The sequence below is a fragment of the Macaca fascicularis genome, chromosome 11 (assembly GCF_037993035.2).
Source record: "Macaca fascicularis isolate 582-1 chromosome 11, T2T-MFA8v1.1".
NCBI classification, from domain to species: domain Eukaryota; kingdom Metazoa; phylum Chordata; class Mammalia; order Primates; family Cercopithecidae; genus Macaca; species Macaca fascicularis.
Window position 1 is genome coordinate 71,978,182 of NC_088385.1, and position 20,466 is coordinate 71,998,647.

At 37.7% G+C, this 20,466-nt stretch overlaps 1 protein-coding gene across 5 annotated transcripts in view; it reads left to right on the forward strand.

Annotated features, from left to right (window-relative positions):
* The first annotated feature begins 626 nt into the window (after positions 1–626).
* The window catches only part of LEMD3 (LEM domain containing 3), a 78,621-nt gene continuing 58,781 nt past the window's right edge, over positions 627–20,466 (forward strand). For all 5 annotated transcript variants that reach the window (XR_012420442.1, XR_012420443.1, XM_005571451.5 and 2 more), the window contains exon 1: positions 627–2,156. Coding sequence is in view for 3 of the 5 variants with exons in the window: in XM_005571451.5 (XP_005571508.3) it covers positions 641–2,156 (1,516 nt within the window). In the remaining 2 variants the exon portion in view is untranslated. The remainder of the gene's footprint in view (positions 2,157–20,466) is intronic.

A 20,466-nucleotide genomic window follows, 5' to 3' on the forward strand; every position in this document is an offset into this window, starting at 1 on the left:
TGAACAGCCATTACGCTAGAAGAAAATTGTATTGTGATTGGTGTACTCTGTATCTTCTCAGAATGGGAGAGGTGAGGCTTCTCAAGAGCAGTGAGAGAAAGTCAATTTTTTTTTTTTTGGTAAGTCAAGCGAAAGACGAACTGAAAATAGACAACCTGAAGTCAGACGGGAAAGCTGCCAATCTAGTCTGGCCAGCAGAATTTCTTTCAGTAGGTCTAGGCTTCCTTGGCAGTGGGAATCCAGATGTAAAGAAAACTTATGCCATGAACTTCAAGGTAATTTCAATTATTACTGCCCGGTGGCAGGAACCTAGGAAGGAGAGGTCAAGGTGTGGTTTAGTAAGAGACAGCTCCTGGGAACGGCGCTTGGAAGGGCAGGGCGGAGAACAGCTGGAGATGAGACAGAGAAGAGCGGGGAGAATGCGCCGACACCTCAAGGTGAGAGAGTAGAAACAGTCTCCGCCGTGGGAGCCGCGCGCTGCTCAGGTGGCTGTTTCCCGCTCAGGTGAGCTCCTCCCGCGCCTCCCATTGGCCGAGACGCCCGCGGCGCTGGGAGGGCGACGCCGCGCGGTCTAGTTCAGGGTCTAGGGCGGCGCGTCACTTCCGGTAGCGCGGAGCTTGTAAAACACCCTGGAGAGAAAATGGCGGCGGCAGCGGCTTCGGCACCTCAGCAGCTCTCGGATGAGGAGCTTTTCTCTCAGCTCCGCCGTTACGGCCTGTCTCCCGGACCAGTGACGGAGAGCACCCGCCCGGTCTACCTCAAGAAGCTGAAGAAGCTTCGAGAGGAAGAGCAGCAACAGCACCGGTCGGGGGGCCGCGGCAACAAGACGCGGAACAGTAATAACAATAACACGGCAGCCGCCACGGTCGTAGCCGCGGGACCAGCGGCGGCAGCAGCCGCGGGGATGGGGGTCCGGCCAGTCGCGGGCGACCTCTCCTACTTACGGACTCCTGGGGGCCTGTGCCGAATCTCGGCCTCCGGCTCGGAGAACCTCCTGGGAGGGCCCGGGGGCGCCTCCGCCGCCCCCACGGCTGGCAGCAAAGTGCTGCTGGGCTTCAGCTCGGACGAGTCGGACGTGGAGGCCAGTCCCCGGGACCAGGCCGGCGGCGGCGGGAGGAAAGACCGGGCTTCGCTCCAGTACCGCGGGCTCAAAGCGCCGCCGGCGCCCCTGGCCGCCAGCGAGGTGACTAACAGCAACTCTGCCGAGCGAAGGAAGCCCCACTCGTGGTGGGGGGCCAGGAGGCCGGCGGGCCCCGACCTGCAGACCCCGCCGGGGAAAGATGGAGCAGTGGAGGACGAGGAAGGGGAGGGAGAGGACGGTGAGGAGAGGGACCCGGAGGCCGAGGAGCCGCTCTGGGCGAGCCGGACCGTGAATGGCAGCCGGCTTGTCCCCTACAGCTGCCGGGAAAACTATTCGGACTCAGAGGAAGAGGACGACGACGACGTGGCCTCCAGCAGACAGGTATTAAAGGACGACTCCGTTTCCCGGCATCGGCCCAGACGAACCCATAGTAAGCCTCTCTCCCCGCTGACTGCTAAATCGGCCGGCGGCAGGCTGGAGACTTCAGTTCAGGGAGGGGGAGGACACGCGATGAATGACAGGGCGGCGGCTGCCGGGAGTCTAGACAGGAGCCGAAACCTCGAAGAGGCGGCGGAGCAGGGAGGAGGTTGTGATCAAGTGGACTCCAGCCCGGTTCCTAGATACCGTGTTAACGCTAAGAAACTGACCCCACTCCTGCCCCCGCCACTTACTGACATGGACTCAACCTTGGATTCGTCAACAGGCTCCCTTCTGAAAACCAATAATCATATTGGCGGTGGGGCCTTCAATGTGGACTCTCCCAGGATTTATTCTAACAGCCTCCCTCCCAGTGCGGCGGTGGCCGCCGCTAGTTCACTCAGGATCAACCACGCCAATCATACGGGCTCCAATCATACCTACCTGAAAAACACATACAACAAACCGAAGCTTTCCGAACCCGAAGAGGAACTTCTCCAGCAATTTAAACGGGAGGAGGTGTCCCCAACAGGGAGTTTCAGTGCCCACTACTTGTCGATGTTTCTCTTAACTGCTGCCTGCTTATTTTTCCTAATACTGGGACTGACATACCTAGGAATGAGAGGGACAGGAGTATCTGAGGATGGAGAACTCAGCAGTAAGTATTAAATCCTGTGGGTAAGGTAACAAAGGGAATGTTGTTAGTGGTCCGCTTTAGCCGCGCTTAGCGTTTTACATGAACTGACTTACCTGCAAGAACATGGTTTGACAGCAAAAACGCAACAGTCAGTGCATGTGTCATCTTTCTTTAAGAAAGAACACCATTATCGAAATGATATCATATGACTGGTGTTAAGTTTTCTGCATGATGTATTGTGAAATTCAAAACAATTTTTAAAAGAATATTATAAGCTTGTTAGTAAAACTCATTTGTATATGTGACAGTTTTCTTTTAGCCCTAAATATTTGCGCAGATGCCAATCACTCAACAAATTTGAAGTATTAGGATAAGGCACATTATAAATGTAGTGTTTTTTCAAATTGAGTTGTGATTCTAGTAGGCAATGTAGTGGCTCTTGAAATTCGAATTATTTGTAGTATTAACTGTATGCATAAATTCGGGTTAAATATTTTGTCGTATTAACTATATGTATAATTTCATAATAGTGAATGAATATAAAAAAGCAGCAAGGCACACCTCTTAATTTATTTCCCAGCCCAAAGCACTTTCCCTGTCATCTGTACAAAAAGTAGTGGTAGGGCAGTGCAGGAGCTTGCAGTCAGATTTCCTTGGATTGGTTTCCAGGTCCTGTTATTTACTTGCTAAATGACTGTAGGTAGGTGTGTTCATTGTCATTATCAAAGTATTTCTGCCCTTAAACACAAAAAGAAGATGAATACAGACCATTTTGTGTTCTGCGAAGGAAATAAAGATGAGTAATTGAAGTACACAACTTTATTTTTTTTTCCTTTTTTTAAAAAAACTTACCACACTACACTGACGTAGGTGTACACTGCTTTAGATTGAACGGAGGAGGTACTGTTTGAGGTGAGACCTGAAGCAGGAGACAGCCTTGTTGAGAAACAGGAGACCATTCTGAGCAGATTGTAAGAGGAAGGACCTTGAGTTGAGCAAGAGAGCCTTCTTGTAGGTTAAAGTGGTTAAGCACCTTGAGCAAAAGGGAGAGAGTAAGAGTTAAAGCTTCTGAACTTTCCTAATCTATAAAATGAGGCCTCTATTGACTAGAATGATGTTTGTGAAGATTAAAAGAGAAAGTAAATTAGTACAAAATGGACTTCTGAATACATAATTTCTCAGTGTTAGGTCTCTCTCTGCATTCCCCTGAAGCCTTCCTATTTTCACCCAAGATGAATTCACCGTATTTTTATTTGTATTCATAAAGTTGGCTTATTAGTTTTATTTCAAAATAGAGTGAAAGATGCATTTAGCCAACTCAGATAAAGAATAGGAGTCAAAATAGTGTAAGCTTTGATATAGCCAATTCCAAGACAGTGAAATAATAGATTATTACTCTATTGCTTAATTACAGGGGTTAGAACAAGAATGAAATTCAGCTCTCACTTTAATTTATTCCCTGGGAGCATGAGTGTCTTGTGTCCTGCCCCAGATATTGGGGAGAAAAAAAATAAGGGCACACTAGAAGTTCAACTAGTAAAAGTTCACATAAATTAAATGACATTACCTATCAGCAGTAGCTATCTGCATCTGTGTCTCTAACAGCTATAAGATCTGGCCTTTTTCTTTTTTTTTTTGAGACAGTCTCTCTCTGTCGCCAGGCTGGAGTGCAGTGGCACGATCTCTGGTCACTGCAACCTCCGCCTCCCGGGTTCAAACGATTCTCCTGCCTCGGCCTCCCTAGTAGCTGGGACTATATGCACGTGCCACCAGGCCTGGCTAATTTCTTTTTTGTATTTTTTAGAGACGGAGTTTCACCATGTTAGCAGATCTGGCCATTTTCTAAGAGCTAATTGTTTTACATCTATTGTACCATTTCATCTTCCCAGCATCTCACAGAAGCAGGTGGTATTATCCTCATTTTTTGGATGAGGATGATACTAAGTTAAGAAATGCACTGAGTGTTGAACAGTTAGTAGTAAGGCTAAGATTTGGTTTCAGATTTTATTTCCAACTATAAAGACCATTTTAACAGTTTTGGGTATTGTTTGTAGAGAACTTTCTAAATAAGTGGGTACCTTTATAATGATTAAGAAAGTAATTGACGGCTGTGCACGGTGGCTCACGCTTGTAATCCTAGCACTTTGGGAGGCTGAGGTGGGTGGATCACGAGGTCAGGAGATCGAGACCATCCTGGCTAACATGGTGAAACCCCATCTCTACTAAAAATACAAAAAAAAATTAGTCGGGTGTGGTGGTGGGCGATTGCGCCACTGCACTCCAGCCTGGGCTACTGAGCAAGACTCCATCTCAAAAAAAAAAAAAAAAAAAAAAAGTAATTGACTGTTTGGTAGGATTTCATACAGAATTATTGATAAGCACAATTCTCAGTTAAGGTGACTTTCACATCTTTCTCATCAGTATTAAGATGAATGACTAATGTGATGTACTAAAAGTTCAGGTAGAATAGGATAGGAATGCTAGGATTTTGGTACTCTTCACCTTCACGGATAAGGAAGGAAGGAAATTATATTTACATTTTAGTAAATGGTAAATGTGAAGTAATCTGGGTGTTGGAAAGAACAAAGAAGTAGAGGATCTAGGTTCTAGGACTTGTCTGAATGACTGTGGTCAAGCTCCTTAATCTCTGAGCCTCATTTTATATACTAAATGGAAATAACAATATCTGCTGTCTGTGGGGTTGTGAGGGTCAAGTGAGACAGTGTGTTAAGCATAAGGTGGTATTATTCAGAAGTTTAGACAAAATTTGTTGTATTCCTGGTAAACTAGAGAGAGAAATAGTTAAGACATTTCTATAAATGATATAGTAGTGCATTTCTTACCTGTTTAACATTTGGTTTTTATCCCATTAAATACACATTATAGAAATTAATACAGAAATTTGAATCAAAGTATGATGAATCCTTAATGTATGATATACTTGACATATTGTATGTCTACCCTGTGGAAAGAAGTGCCTAACTTCAGTTAGTCTGCACACCTAACAGTGTTAGGGTATCAAGAGTGAATAATATTTTCACTCCATATATATATGTATACACACACACACACACACACACACACGTATTCGATATCCTTTGTTATATTATGATGCTTTAACCGTGGAGTTCGTTGGTCAAATAATATGCTTAGGGAAATCCTTGTACTTTGAGCAATAGTTTTCACCAGAAGATTGTAGGTTATATGTGAGAGTAACTTTTAGGAGGCTTTTATTAGTTCTTTAAATTACATATAACATATAATAGATTAGTCTTTTAAATTGTTCTTAATCATATAGTTTTTGAAACTTTTTCATCAATACCCTATTTTTTATTAATTGAATTGCTGTAAGTCTCTTCTTCCTCATCTATAAAACTAGGGGGTTGGATTAGATGATCCCTAAGCTCTTTCCAGCTCCAAGGTTTAAGATTCTAACTTTGAACTGCCATACCAAAACAACTCAAGGATCAACCTGCAGTCAGAGTAGTCACTTGTTCCACAGGTGATTAAATCATTATAGCCCACCAAACGAAAATAGAGAAGCAGAGTAGATCAACTGTCCTAGGCTCATATGATCATTATTAATTTTTTTTTTCAGTTACAAAAGACATGACTTCTACAGAAAGTTTGAATAGAGATGAAGGAAACAGTGAATGGTTATTGTATGCCTCTCTTCCTAGCCTCATGCTGCCCCCATATAAATAAGTTCAAGTATTAAGATCCTTTCTGACCTTCCTTAATATTTTTCATGTAAATACATCTGTGTGTGTGTGTATATGTGTGTGCGTACAGATTTTCATTCAAAAACAGAGTGTCTACTATGTGCCCGGTACTATTTTAAGCAGCAGGGATATGTGGCGAACAGTATGTTGCATATGTGGAAGATGAAATCTCTGTTACAGAGCTTACACTTCTAGGAGGGGAATGGACAAGTAAATAAGAATTTCAGATAATGGTAGTTGCTAACACAAGGTATTGCTGGTAACTTTTTGGGGCTGAGGTGAAGAGATATGCAATATTACATAAAGGTAGGCAGACTTCTCTGAGGAAGGATGTTTGAACTGAGATATGAATGACTTGAAGGAACTAGCCTTTGGTCAGGAGAAGAGCATTCTGGCAGAAGTAACAGCAAGTGCAGAATTCCTGAGGCGAGAACAGCCTTGTGTGTTGAAGGACCAAAAAGAATGGCCAGTGTTGCTGGGACATAATGAATGAAGGGGAAAATGGCATGCTGTGAAGTTAGAGGTAGGTATGGGCCAGATCGTAAAGACCTAAACACCTTGAGGGGCGTTGAAAGGAGTCAGAATTTTAAGTGACATTATAGCATACATGTTCTGCAACTTGTTTTTTCACTTAACATTGTATTATGGGTAACTTTTCCATATACTAATTTTAAGTACAGAGGTATAACTTTAAAATCTCATTTTCCACTAGTCCCTTTCTCATTGTATAAAAATGCTAAAATCTCTATCATTCTAAAAATGTTGCTCTTCAATGCTCTTTTCTTCTCTAGTTGTTACTCTCTTCTCAAACTTTCTACCTCTATTTTCTTCCCTGCCATTCACTCAACCCTGTCTAGTTTAGCTTTCTTCACCAGCCATTCCTCTGCTACCTCTCTTCTTCAAGTCACCAGTTACTCAATTTTCAAATCCTCATCTCTTTGGTATGTTTAGTGCATTGACAGCTCCCTTCTTCATGAAACTTTCTCCTTTCTAAGCTTCTGTATCACTACTCTCTCTTAGTTTTCATACTCCTGTCTGCCTGTTTTAAATATTGGTGGTCTCCACAGCTTGATCTTTGGCTGTCTCCTATTGTACACATTTCTCTAGGAAGTTTCATTCACTCTCCTGGCCATTATCTTCGTTTTGTATTTTTACCTTGGATTTCTCCTGAGATCTAGGTATACCTATTTGTTTACTAGACATGTTTTGGGTATACTAGAAGTATGTACCAATACCATCTGACATTTTCCTTATATTTATCTTGTTTTTGCTCCTCTTCCCTGTTTTAGTTAATGGTGCTTCCATCCACCCAGACAGAGCTCAAGAGAGAAACCTTGGATTTACCTAGATTCTTTCCTTTCCCTCACCTTCCTCCAAACCCCCAACCTAATTGGTTACCAAGTCCTGTAGTTCTGTTTCCTGTGTATCTTTTGAATCAGTCTTTTTCTGTTCCTCGCCACTGTTCTAGGTTAGTCTCTTGGCTGAACTCTTTTAGTAACCTAAAATGGTGTCCCTGCTTCTAGGCTTTAGCTCTTCCAGTCCGTTTGTCAGTACAGAGCAGTAGTTCTAAAGCACAAATGTGATCATCCCCTCTTGTTTAAAATTACACAATGGCTTTCTGTTAGTTATTGGCCAGAATCTAAACTCCTTGGCTAAACTGTTCAAGATCTGACTATACTTGCCCTTTCTACCAGTCTCCCTTATCACACTTACTTTCTAGAAAACTGAACTACTTGATGTTCTCTAAGTAATGAAATTTGTGCTTTTCTACCTTTGCACAAGTTATCCCCTTTTTTGGGAATGTTGTTTCTTTATTGTGTAACTGTGATTCATTCTTAAATATGTCATCTCCAGACATCTCTGACTCTCTGTCTTTTTACCCTAGGGTTTGGCCCATCATTTTGTGCTCAAATAAGACATTAATGCATCCTTCATAGTATTTAGGGCAAAGTATTATATTTGTGTGTCCATCATGCCAAATAGATTACAGCTCCTCTCTTTAGAGTAATCTTTCTATAGGAGTAGAATACAGTGTTAAAGAGTACAGACTTTTTACTCAGTTCTGATTTTGGCTCTACTTTTTAAAGTAGACTATACTAGAGATATAATTGCCTCATACTAAAAATGAGATTGATAATACTGTCTCAGGATGACTTGTATTAAGTGAGATAATGCATCTAAACTAGTGTTGTCTGGCACGTGGAAATCTCTTAGTAGATGGTAGTCACATTAGTATCTTCAGCACAGATTCATTATTCAGCAAATATCTGTTGAATAAATGATCACATATCAGGTACCCAGTATATATGCACTGTTAACTCATAATATCTAACTCAGTAATTGGTTATCTACTTAGTGTCTTGTAAGCATATGTAAAAGAAATCTTATTTCTGTAGAAGCCTCCACACCACTAATAACAGTAATAGGAAATGGCTAAGAAACATACGGGATATTATGTGGTGACACACTTGTATAAAAGGGGAGAATTCACTGTAAATTCTCAAATGATTGGTCTTATATGATCAGAAGCTCTAAATTCAACATTTGGATTTTATTCTGTAGGTTGAGTAATGGAGTTCATAGAGGTTATAAAGCAGAGGACAAGCATGATCGAATTGGTCTTTTAAGAAAGATAAACAGGTGATGGTGTAGATAGTGATAGGATTGGAGGGAAGGAGTAGGGTGATGAAACCTGAAGGAGGTTGATAAGTGGGAATGGAGTTGGGCCTCTGAACGACATAATTCATTTGAAGAAAGACATATGGTTTTGAATATAGAGAATAAAGTAGAGATAGGAGTCAAAGATTATTCTGGCCATGAACCTGGATGACTGTGAGAATGTTAATGTCATTGGAGGAATTAGAGATGTTGAAGAGGGATCTTGTTTGGGGAAAAGTGGTCTAGGGAAAATGAGTTTACTTAGGACTTATTATTTGAGTTGTTCAAGTGAAAAATTCTTGAAGGCTCTTGTAGATACAGAATTGGAGTGAAGATGAGAGACTGGTGCTGAATGTGAGTACTAGTACTGTTTACTAAAGGAATACTTTTAAATGTTTGTTTGTTCTTTTAATGTGTTGTTGTTTTCTTTAAAACCAAGACCGGTTGTTACAAAGAGGTAACGTGTTTTATGTCATTGTCGTTTAAAAAATACTTTTACTTTTTAGACTAGCCAAAAGGTCCCAACCGAACTTGGTATCTAAAATGAATATGGGGAATAAGCATTTTGAAAAATAGTTGTTGCTCTCATTCTTTTTTTTTTCCCAACATGAGACAGGGTCTTGCTGTGTCACCCAGGTTGGATTGCAGTGGTGTGATCATGGGTCACTGCAGCCTCAACCTCCCAGGACTCAAGCAATCCTCACAGCTCAGCCTCCTGAGTAGCTGGGACTATAGCTCTGCACCACCACACTTGGTAATTTTTTGTATTTTTTGTTGAGATAGGGTCTCACTTTGTTGTCCTGGCTGGTCTTGAACTCCTGGGCTCAAGCGATCCTCTTACCTTCGCCTCCTAAAGTGCTGGGATTACAGGCGTCAGCCATAGTGGCTGGCCTATTCTCTCATTCTTGAAGAATGAAAGCTCTGTGTTATGTTTGAAGTTTTACGAGTTGACTGCTTTGTAAAAAAAAAAAAAAAAAAAATCCTAGATCTATGAGAATATTCCCATGAATGCCAGGGATTTGCGTATACCAGTTTGATGATTTCAGAAATTAAAGTCTACTCTATGAAGATGTTTTTCATTTGAAAATTTTCCCTAGAATGATTTAAAATTAAAAATAATCAGAGGAAAAACTTGTGAATCTCTACAGATATATCCACGGAGACTAGTTTGAGGATACATTGGCATAGCTATCAGAGAACCTAGATGTCAGTATTGGCGCTTCCACTTGCTAGGTTTTTTTTTTTACTAAGGCAAGTTGCTTAGCTGTTGTAAACTTCAGTATCCTCATCTGGAAAATAGGTTAAATGAGAATTATTGAAGTAACGTGTGTAAAGTAAAACTTATACATGGCACATAGTAATAATAATAACTAACCCTTATGTAGCATTAACTGTGTACCAGGCACTGAGCTAAACAATTATTATTTAATCCTTATGAGGTAGGTACTTATCCCATTTTATAAGTAAATGGAGAAGTAACTGAGAAGTAACTCACCTAGGGTCTTGTAGCTAGTAAGTGAAGCAGCAGTAGTTGAACTCAGATAGTGGCTCTTAACCGTTCTTCTAGATTGCCTTTTAATATGTATAAATAAGGACTTGATATATGTTCTCTACTATTATTGTTATTAGAAAACTGTGAAGAGTATAGATTCATAAAATCCTAGAAGTGCCAGGAATAATCTGTGAAACCTAACAACTTTAGGAAAAGTGGTATTCATCCAACAATTATGAATCACATGGAACTTTTTATCCTTAAGGTTTTAGATTAATTAAAGGGGAGGGGGCATCTGCTATAATACAAACTATAATATGTAATACATAGAACAATAATACAATATGAAAACTGTTTCTAATTTTTAAAATATTTGCACAGTCTCAAAACTGGTAGGGAAAGTGATCTTTTGATTTGTATTACCACTTACAACTTGTTCTTTCCATTGTTCATTTTTAGGATATAAAGACCTTTTCGTACATTTGTTCCCCCTTTTTTGCTCCTTTTAAATAAACTTTGTATTTTCCTTTTATACTCATATTCGTTTTAATGGAAAGGATGTGTTTGATAATTTCAGGGACACTTTAAAAAATTATTTTCATGATTCCTAAGAGTTGGGAAGTTCTTAAAGCTTGCTTCTCCTTGCTCATTGGTTATTCAGTATTAACTTTACCTATCTGAAAAATACGTTATATAAATAAAAGGAAATTTCTATCCTCAGTGCAAAGATAATTATATAGTTTATAAGTTGTTTAAAAGAGAAAGACACCTTAAACTGTTGGAACTCTCCTCCAAAATATACTTGTTAGTTAATAAGTACTACTAACTTCTTTGTGAAAATTTTATTACTAATGATATAATCTAAATTAGAATAAAGATATATTCTAAGGGTGGGGAGAATATCAGGAAAAATAGCTAATGCATGCTGGGCTTAATACGTAGGTGATGGGTTGATAGGTGCAGCAAACCGCCATGGCACATGTTTACCTGTGTAACAAACCTGCACATCCTGCACATGTGTCCCAGAACTTAAAATAACGTTTTTTTAAAAAATGTATTTTAATCTTGTATTGATTATACACTAAAAATTGCTGCCATTTAATTTGGGAACATAGCTTAATATTAATTGTGGAAATTGTTATGACGGTTATTTGCTTATAACTTTGGATTTTGATTTTCATATTTAGAATTTATTTTTAACATAGATTTTATTTATTTTTTATTTTTTTGGAGACAGGGTCTCGCTCTGTCGCCCAGGCTGGAGTGCAGTGGTGCAGTATCTGCTCACTGCAGCCTCCACCACCCAGGTTCAAGTGATTTTCCTGCTTCCACCTCCCAAGTGTCTGGGATTACAGGCACATGGGACCATGCCCAGCTAATTTTTGTATTTTTTAGTCAAGATGAGGTTTCACCATGTTGGCCAGGCTGGTCTTAAACTCCTGACCTCAAGTAATCCACCCGCCTTGGCCTCTCAAAGTGCTGGGATTGCAGGTGTGCGCCACAGTGCCCGGCCTTAACATAGATTTTAAAGTGAACCAGTAGCAGTATATTTGACCAGTAACCTTTGGATTTCACTGTTTTAATAATCTGTGGTTTAAACTGCATCAGTTTATACATTATATCATATATATATAGTTAATAATATTATTTATTAACAATACTACCAAAATTTTTTTAAACAAGAGTTGATCAGGAAGAAAAGTTAGATCGTAATAATTTATTTTGCACATTTAATGTGATTATTTAAAAAATATATTTCTAAGGAAATTAGCTCTTCAAAAAGGTTATAAAAATTATTGTAACAGGTAATCTCTAAAAATAGAATAATGCATCTATCATATGGAAGCCATCATGAATTACTTTTCATATGTCTTGATTTTCTTTTATTTCGAGGTATAGTTTAAAATTATACCACTTAATTTTTCCTGGGTAGCAGATTTATTGCTTTGTGCTTTTGCACACCTTTTTACTTAAAACGCTTTTGCAAGATGACTTCTGAATTCATCTTTACAGCTATGTTACTATCAAATGACAAGCTAAAGTTTAAAAACAAGGCTTGGTTGTAAAACTATGCAAGAGTTTAGTTCAGCTCTCCTGAACTAATTGGGTAGTAAGTATGCACCAGCAATTGCTGTCCTGCCCTGAATGTGACATGAATAGAAAAAACCCTTTAGTAGCAAATGAGTATTTTAGCACATAGCAGAAAATTAATTTTGTTTTTCAGTTAGCTCATATATATCTGAGTATGTACACACACGCGCGCGCGCACGCACAGACACACACACACACACACACACACACACACACAATTTGCTCACTATGGCTAATTCCTGAAAGCACGCTATACTTACAAAGGATGCCTTTGCTCTGTAGGAGTTCACCAAGGTAAAATTTTCAAAGCATATGAAGAGGATTGTTGAAATTAATTAGGAGGTGAGGGGAATCTTGGAATATCTACTTCTAGCCTCTGAGCTATGACTTGGAACCTTGGTCAGCCTTATTAATGACTTCCTTGGTTTATAAGTGTATCTCCCATGGGATCACAAATGCTTTCTTGTTTGATTTAGTTCATTTGAAGAAACATTAAGTTTCTCCTACTCATTTATTCGTTCAATCACCCATTCACTCAGATTATTTATTGAGCACCTATACTATGTACCAGGTAATACCAGAAGATAAGTATATATCATACTTTTTAGAACTATGGGAGTGACACTCTCCCCACACTTTGGCTGGCATTCTCTCCTTTCTCCTAAATATTTCTGCACTAGCTAGCCTTCAGATTGGGATTTTGTTACCATGCAACAATATATCAGATTTTTATATATTGTGACTTAGGAAACATACTTTAAAAATTAGTTTCTGTAAATTCGAGTATACCATCTGGTAAAGCTTACCACAGTGGATATGTACACAAAAGAAATAGTTGGATAATTGAAGTAATGTGTGTTGATCATTCCTTTCACCTTTTCTGTATTACCATTTTCTCAATTGGGAATTCTACCTTTAAAACCACACAATTTTAATAAATGTAGGTTTTATTATTTCTTGCAGGTTTTTAGGAGTAATTTTTAAAAAAGGAAGAGACATGAAGAATGAATTTGCCAAAAATGAAAATGTTATAAAATCTGAACATTTATGATTATGGTTCATGATGTTCTAGAAATATTCTTATCCTTTTGACAGCAGTGTTATTTTGGTTTTTTAAAAATTTCATCTCTAAATGTCCCTTCTTTCAGATTTTAAAGCCTTAGGTGATAAGAGCAAACATTTATTGAGAATTTTCAGTGTGTGTGAGCATTTTATTTTAATTTTCATGCGGGTAACTACTCATACTATGTCTGTGAGAAAATGGAAAGATAGAGGGAATAAGGTTACAAGTGATTTGTCCAAGGTCCCGCAGCTACTACGTGTTGGAGCCAGCATTTGAACCCAAGATCTAACTTTAGAGTTCACAGTATTAACTACCAGGCAGCAGTAGAATTTTTTTATACTTTATCTTATTGTTAGCTGCAAGCTTTATTTGGGCAAGCAAGATACATATAACCTCTGGGCCTTGTTTTTTGTGTCTGTTAAATGAGGGTATGGTAAAATCAACTTTACTTCCAGCCAGTGATTTTTGTACGGAACTGCTGTGATAATGTCTGTAGAAATGCTTTGGAGAAATTTGGAGTGATACGTAACTGTAATTTTAATATTATAAGTTAGGACTTAACATCTATAGTAGTTTAAGTAACACATGTTCAGCACTATGACATGTCCAGTCAGTAATGTTAATAAGTAATAGAGTTGGCTAAATTTATAGTCCTTATCAGTATTTTTAAACCTTTCTCTCAAGCCATTTGAGCAGATAAAAGGGAGTATCTTTTCACATTACATAATTAGTGCCTTCCTTATCTCCAGGACTGAAAAATAATGTGTTTTTTTTTTTTTTTTTTTGCAGCTATATTAAACAGGTGATGACACAACTTGAAACTGGATTGTAGCCTTGCTATTCACTAAAAGGTAGATTTGCTGATAGGAAAGTCAGAGATGGGATACATTGCTTTAATCCAAAATGTAGTACTGAATTTGAGACAGAAAAACATTTTTTAAGAATGAGGATGGGTCTTAGAGTAAGATTCTGTTAATATTATGTGAAGAACAGACAATGCATACAGTTGGTACAGAAGGGTGACTTGTCACATGCTGTTCTTCAGCTAGTTTGTAAGATACCATGAGTACTGTTATTATCAAAGTGGGAAGATGACGTGTGTCCCCATGAATGCTCAATAGGTGAATATTAATGCTACTTAAATTAGAAGGTATTTAAAGTACATTAGGATCTTCAGTCTCTTAGATAAGTCATATGAAGCACATAATGAAATTTCCATCCCATTTTGCATTTGAAACTGTTATCGGTGATGGTTTAGACCAGAACCGTCCAGACACAGTAGCCACATTAAAACATAAAAAAGTTGAGATTAATTTTAATAATTTATTTTATTTAATTTTATTTAATCTGGTATACCTAGAATATTATTTTGACATCATTAATTTTCCATCATTAATGAGGAATCTGAGGATTAGGTTAATCACTTTGTCCAAGTTTATAGGGCAGGGAGAGGAGTTATGGAGTTATGTCGTTGGGTAAAAACCTTAGCAACATGACTTGAAAGCTCATCCACTAACCATTGTACATACTGTTTTATAATCAATACAAAAGTTATTGATGAAATATTTTATGCTCTTTTTTGAATTAAGGCTTTAGAATCCGATACGTATTTTGCACTCATGGTGTATCTCGATTCAGACTAGGCAAGTCTGGACCGTTCTGAGTTATGGAGTTACATTATTGGTTTAATGAGACCTGATGACTGTCAGTTTTTGAATGTTTGTAATGTGCCATGCATAGTGTTCTCTATAGTATTTTCAGTAGATCTTTGTAATGACTCTATGATGTCAGTTTTGTTATCATTTTAGACATAGACAGTGAGGTATGGAGATATTAATTTGCCTAAGATTAAACAGGTAGTCTGTAGAGGAGCAGGATTTAAAGCTAAATCTGACCCTAAAACCCCTGTCCTGTTTTCTGTTTCTGTTGCGCTGTTTTAAAGCACTGCCACTTAGGGTTTGGGCAGGTAGGTGAGTGAGCTATAGTTCTGGCACTGCTCAGCCAGTGACTTGTGATTTAATTTCTCCTTATTTTTAGGCACAAAGGACGTCTTAGCTTAGAGTGGAAGTGATGTCTTTTAAGTCCTTACTCATGTTACTTATTGAGAATGTTCCTTTATACTCATTCCCCATTTCCCATTCATTAAACCGCTTTCTACAATTCTTGAAACATGTAGAATGGAGAGATGGCTCTTTGAGTCTATTACAGGACCGTGGCGACAGATAAGGGAAAACTCAGCTTGTATTGGCAAAAGTGAAAACTAATGTCTAGTAAAACTTATGTCTGGATGAAGAAGTTTTCTGAGGGTTTCAGTACTTCATTCTGAGAAAGAATTGAGAAGTTCTTATCATGCTCTTTGAATTGTAAATATTTTTTCAGTTATTTTACAGGATGTTATATAGTGGATTAATACTTAGCACCTTGTTCTATTTAATTTGAATAATTTCTTTGAATTACATTTGGATTCCTAGAGAATATTTTCTCGCAAAGACAAGCTTTTTCATTTCAAAAGGAAAAATAGGCAGTCCCTGATTTTTGAATATGTTGTCTTCCAGATTGTGTGTAAAACAATTGTTTGAACTTGGAGCATGTTTTACTACACTGGTTTTAAGTTCCTGGGCTAGCCCACAGAAGCCTATTTAAAACCACATCCTATTTTAGCATTAATATACTATTGGTTTAAGTTTAGGGAATCAGAGCAATGGATTGTGTTCTGTGAGAGTTGGAGGAGAAAGAAAGTTTATTTTTGGCTTTTAATGTTTTCTCTTATACTTTGTTGTTTTCCAACTTATACTGGCCTAAGCTTTCTGCTGTTTTAATATGATCTTGGCTCAATAACTTTAAAAGGTTCAATAACTTCTAAGTACTCAATAACTTCAACATTTTCTGTATGAAATAGGTTTACTTGTTGAGTGCTTGGCAAGTAAACATTTTATGCTCCTTTGTATCTCATTTAGTTTTTAAGAGTTTTATGAGGTAGGGGCTAGTTTTCCATCATTAATGAGGAATCTGAGGATTAGGTTAATCACTTTGTCCAAGTTTATAGGGCAGGGAGAGGAGTTATGGAGTTATGTTGTTGGGTAAAAACCTTAGCAACATGACTTGAAAGCTCATCCACTAACCATTGTACATACTGTTTTCCTCTTTCACATATCCTCTTCTCCTTTCTCTCTTTATTAAGTCCCAACTTCCCTTATTCCCTCAATTCAGAAACTTTATTTTCTTTTTGAAAGAGACGTGTCTTGCTATGTTGCCCAGGCTGGCCTCAAGTAATTACTTGGGCCTTGGGCTCAAGTAATCCTCCCACCTCAGCTTCCTGAGCAGCTGGGTCTACAGGCACACACCACCAAGCCTGGCAGTCATCTACTTTAAATGTTAGGGTAAGCCGTTTGATTGAATGAATTCATAATATAATATTGCGGAGCTCTGTTCATAAAAATTGTATGATTTTATGATAAAATTTGGTAATGTGATTATCTTTAGTGAGGATTGAGCCAATATGGAATCAAGAGTTTAGCCCTGCCTCTCTAAATTGTTCTTTATCCTTAAATGTGTAGTAGCTGGATTGCCTACAATTCTACATTTTCTGTTAGAATTTATGGCAGTAGTTTTCAACTGTGGACTGAGAACATTTTGGGAACTGTGCCCATGATAAAGTTTGTCTGAAGACCTAATAAATAATTTACATTTCATACTGTGCTATTGTTTTTCAATGGTATTTCAATACTGCTGTGATTAAAATATAAAATATTGTATGCATGGTAGAATTTGGTCATATTTTCTTAATAAGTGGATATCAAAAGTACCGTTATGGGGAATCTGAATATCTTGATATAAATGAAGAGGTCCTTTTGCTTTAAGAGTGGAGAATCATTACTTAAAGAATGTTACAAGGAGATTTTATATAAATTTTATATATAATATATATAGCATTTATTTTCAAGACATTCATATTGAATGTCAGAGAATCAGTTGTGGTGTTGAAATGACTGACTTACCAGCTGGTAACCCCTTAATCTCACAGGTGATTGTACAAGATCTTGATTAACTCAGATTCTATTAATATCTTTGATTGGTAAAACATTTTTGGCAGTAAGTGAAAAATTCAGGCATTATAAAAGACTTGGGGAGCCTTGCCTTGAAGTCTATCTTCCTAAGAACTGTAATTTTATCCCAGTAGCTCTGTGGTAGAGACAGATGAAGGTTGGATTTGCAGTATATTATGTTATTTTATAAACGTGCTATTTTTTATTTCATGCTAGGATTGGGAAAAGATGACTTATTAATCTATCTAAGATACATGAGTCTATCTCCATGCTGCTGGGCATGGTTACAAAACATCCCATTTTACATTGAGGAACTAAGAGTCCCAGAGAGGGTAACTTGCTTAAGATTGTAAGTCATAAACTTTGGAGCTAGTGTTCCTTGCCTCAGATTTTTTTTTTTTTAATTTCGCCCATTGCTTTTTATTATGAAGAGATACTTACTCATCTAAATGATATAACTTATGGAGCAAGCATTACTTAAAAGAAAATTTGTATTTTACTTAAATTCTTTAATTTTTAAAAAATTGTACAAGGTTGAACTTAATACAAAATAGCTATAAATTATATTAATGCCATCTTATCTAAGAAGGAAAAAGGATAAAAATATTACTCAGTGACTTTGAAAATATTCAGTACCTTTTAAAAAATTCTAATATTTGAGTTAGGAAATGAGAGAAACTAGGATGATTTAGGAGGATCTTTTCCTGAATTTTGTTTTGGGAAGAATATCAATCCAAATGCATTTAAAAAAATAGGAATATAATACTCTGCAAGATTGGTTTAGATTGTTTTTTGTTTTTTGTTTTTTTTTGCTGACACCTTCTGTTTTCTTTAAAATTCCTTTTGGCTAATAAATTCTTCAAGGGTTAAAATAATAAAAGACACTGGTGTTACATCAGTACGTGTGTAGTGATAAAGAACCATAGTACAAACACAGTAGTTAAGTGAAAATATATAAGCATGGTGTATGGGTCTTGATGTTTAAAAAGCAAGATTAAATAGGCTATAGTAGTATGTTTGGAAATTTGGAAGAAAAAAACAACTTAAAGTGGCAAGTCAAAATTCTGCTAAGACCATATGCTGGCTAGGACAGACATGATATGAATATAAATAAGTTACTTGTGCTTTAATTTGTAAGGCCTTTTACATATGTTCTAACACAATCAGCTTTACCAGTTTATTACAGGGTTGTTGCCATACTTTTCATTTATTTTTGCTAATCCTTGTTCTGCAGGAAGGGAGGATACACTGAATAAATAAAAGCAGATGAAACCAATGGTTTTGCTATATATGATAATCTTAGGGTTTAAAAGGGTTTTAGAAGCCATTAGCTACTTTAAGCCATATTAGCTACTTTAGCTACTTCAGGGGTTTGAGGGAGATAATGTTTTAGTTGGGCTCTTTTGGTTATAAGGACAGTTTTAAGAAAGTGAGTGTTTACTATGAGGATGTATGTAGACTTCAACTGTAGAGACATTAACAATTCAGTTCAAGGGATTCCAGGTCTGTGCTTGTGTGTGTGCCTCTGTCTCTCAGTGCTGTGCTAAGTTTTTCTTGGATTATTTCACTTAATTCTTGAAATTGAGGTCTAGGGAGGTTAAGAAACTCATCCAAAGTCAGTAAGTGGCAGAACTGATTTGAGTACAGATAATCTGACTCCCACTATGGGATCTTTGTCCCTATACTGTACTATCTGCACAATTTTGTATTATTTCATGTATTTGTTTTTTAGATTTCCCTTGGAATTATTCCCACTTCCCCCCTTTAAAAAAAAAAAAAGTCTCACATTCTACTAGACCAGGAGTTCTTAAAACAGTGGTCCATCAATCTTAAGGAAGAGATAAATGGACTCCAGGTAAGCAGTAACTCCTTGAAATTATATGTACATATTTGAATATGCATGCATTTTTGCAGGGAAAGGGTTCATAAATTTTATTAAATTCTCAAAAGGATCTCTGTCCTCCAAGGTAGTAAGTCACTGTACTACCAGCAGCTCTACGGAAGATTCTGAGTTCTCATCTTTGTATTCCCTAGCACCTGGTTTTTGGTTACTCAGTAAATATTTGTTGAAGAGACCTTAACAAATAGAAATGGTATGTAGGAAAATCAGTTTGAATTTAGTCCTAATCTGGAATTTGAAGATGCCTTCAGTGTTTATTTAAAATGGTATTAAGGATCAATCTTACTGACTTCGTCCAGAAAACTGTTTTCTGGCAGATTCAGATTTTATGAATCAAGTTTTTTGAAGTCAGGTTTTTGAAATCAGAGAATAAAGCAAAATTCAACATTTAGAGTCTACAATAGGGTCTCTAAAAAAGGCCAATTTTTTCACCCCTCCAGTGTAGTATTAAGACTCTGTTAATATTGGATAAAGGATTAGGGACCATTAAACATTTTAAACATTAAAATCATACTCAGGGGTTGAAGTACACTATGTAAGCTACATGGAAACTGAGAGCAGCTGAAGGCGGGGAGAGGTAGCCTAGTGTTAAAAGAAAAACTTTATGCACAATAAATTAAACAGTTTATTTGAGCAAAGGATGATTTATGAATTGGGCAACACTCAGAACCAGAAGGGGTCCAGAGAACTCCTCTCCAAAGCAGTGATGGTCAGTGAGCTTTTATAGGCTGAATGTGCAAGTAAGACAAAACTTAAGTGGAAAGGCCCTTGTTAGAAGTTAGTTGGTGGTTTCTGATTGGGTATGCTTAAGTTTTGTTTTACTGTTTACACGGGATTGGGTTTTGGTTTGCTTACAGAGGAGTTCTGTTCACAGAGAAAATCTTCAGGCTAATGGCTTCCTCCTTACTTGCTTTAACAATTCTCTCCTTTTGTCAGCCTCTCAATCTTGAGTGCTTGACTAAAACTTTGAGCATTGATGACACTTTCTGTCACCATTATAGCAGACTTACTTGGTCTCAGTATGGAATACATAAGTCATGATGGCAGGCTCATGGAAGCAATATTCCTTTTTTTGGTTCATCTTATTTTTGTTTTTCTAATTGCGGTGAGACCATTTGGCATATTGCTGGTGGCTGCAAACATTCATTTAAGACACTAGAAAGAATACAGTGCATCAGGAAGATGACAATGGGCACTATCAGGAGGATAATAGTAGTTCTTTCTTACCCACAGGAAATATGTTTCAAGACCCCCATTACTCCCACAGCGGATGCCTGAAACTGGATACTACCAAATCCTATATATACTATGTTTTTCCTATAATACATACCTATGATAAAGTTTAATTTATAAATTAGG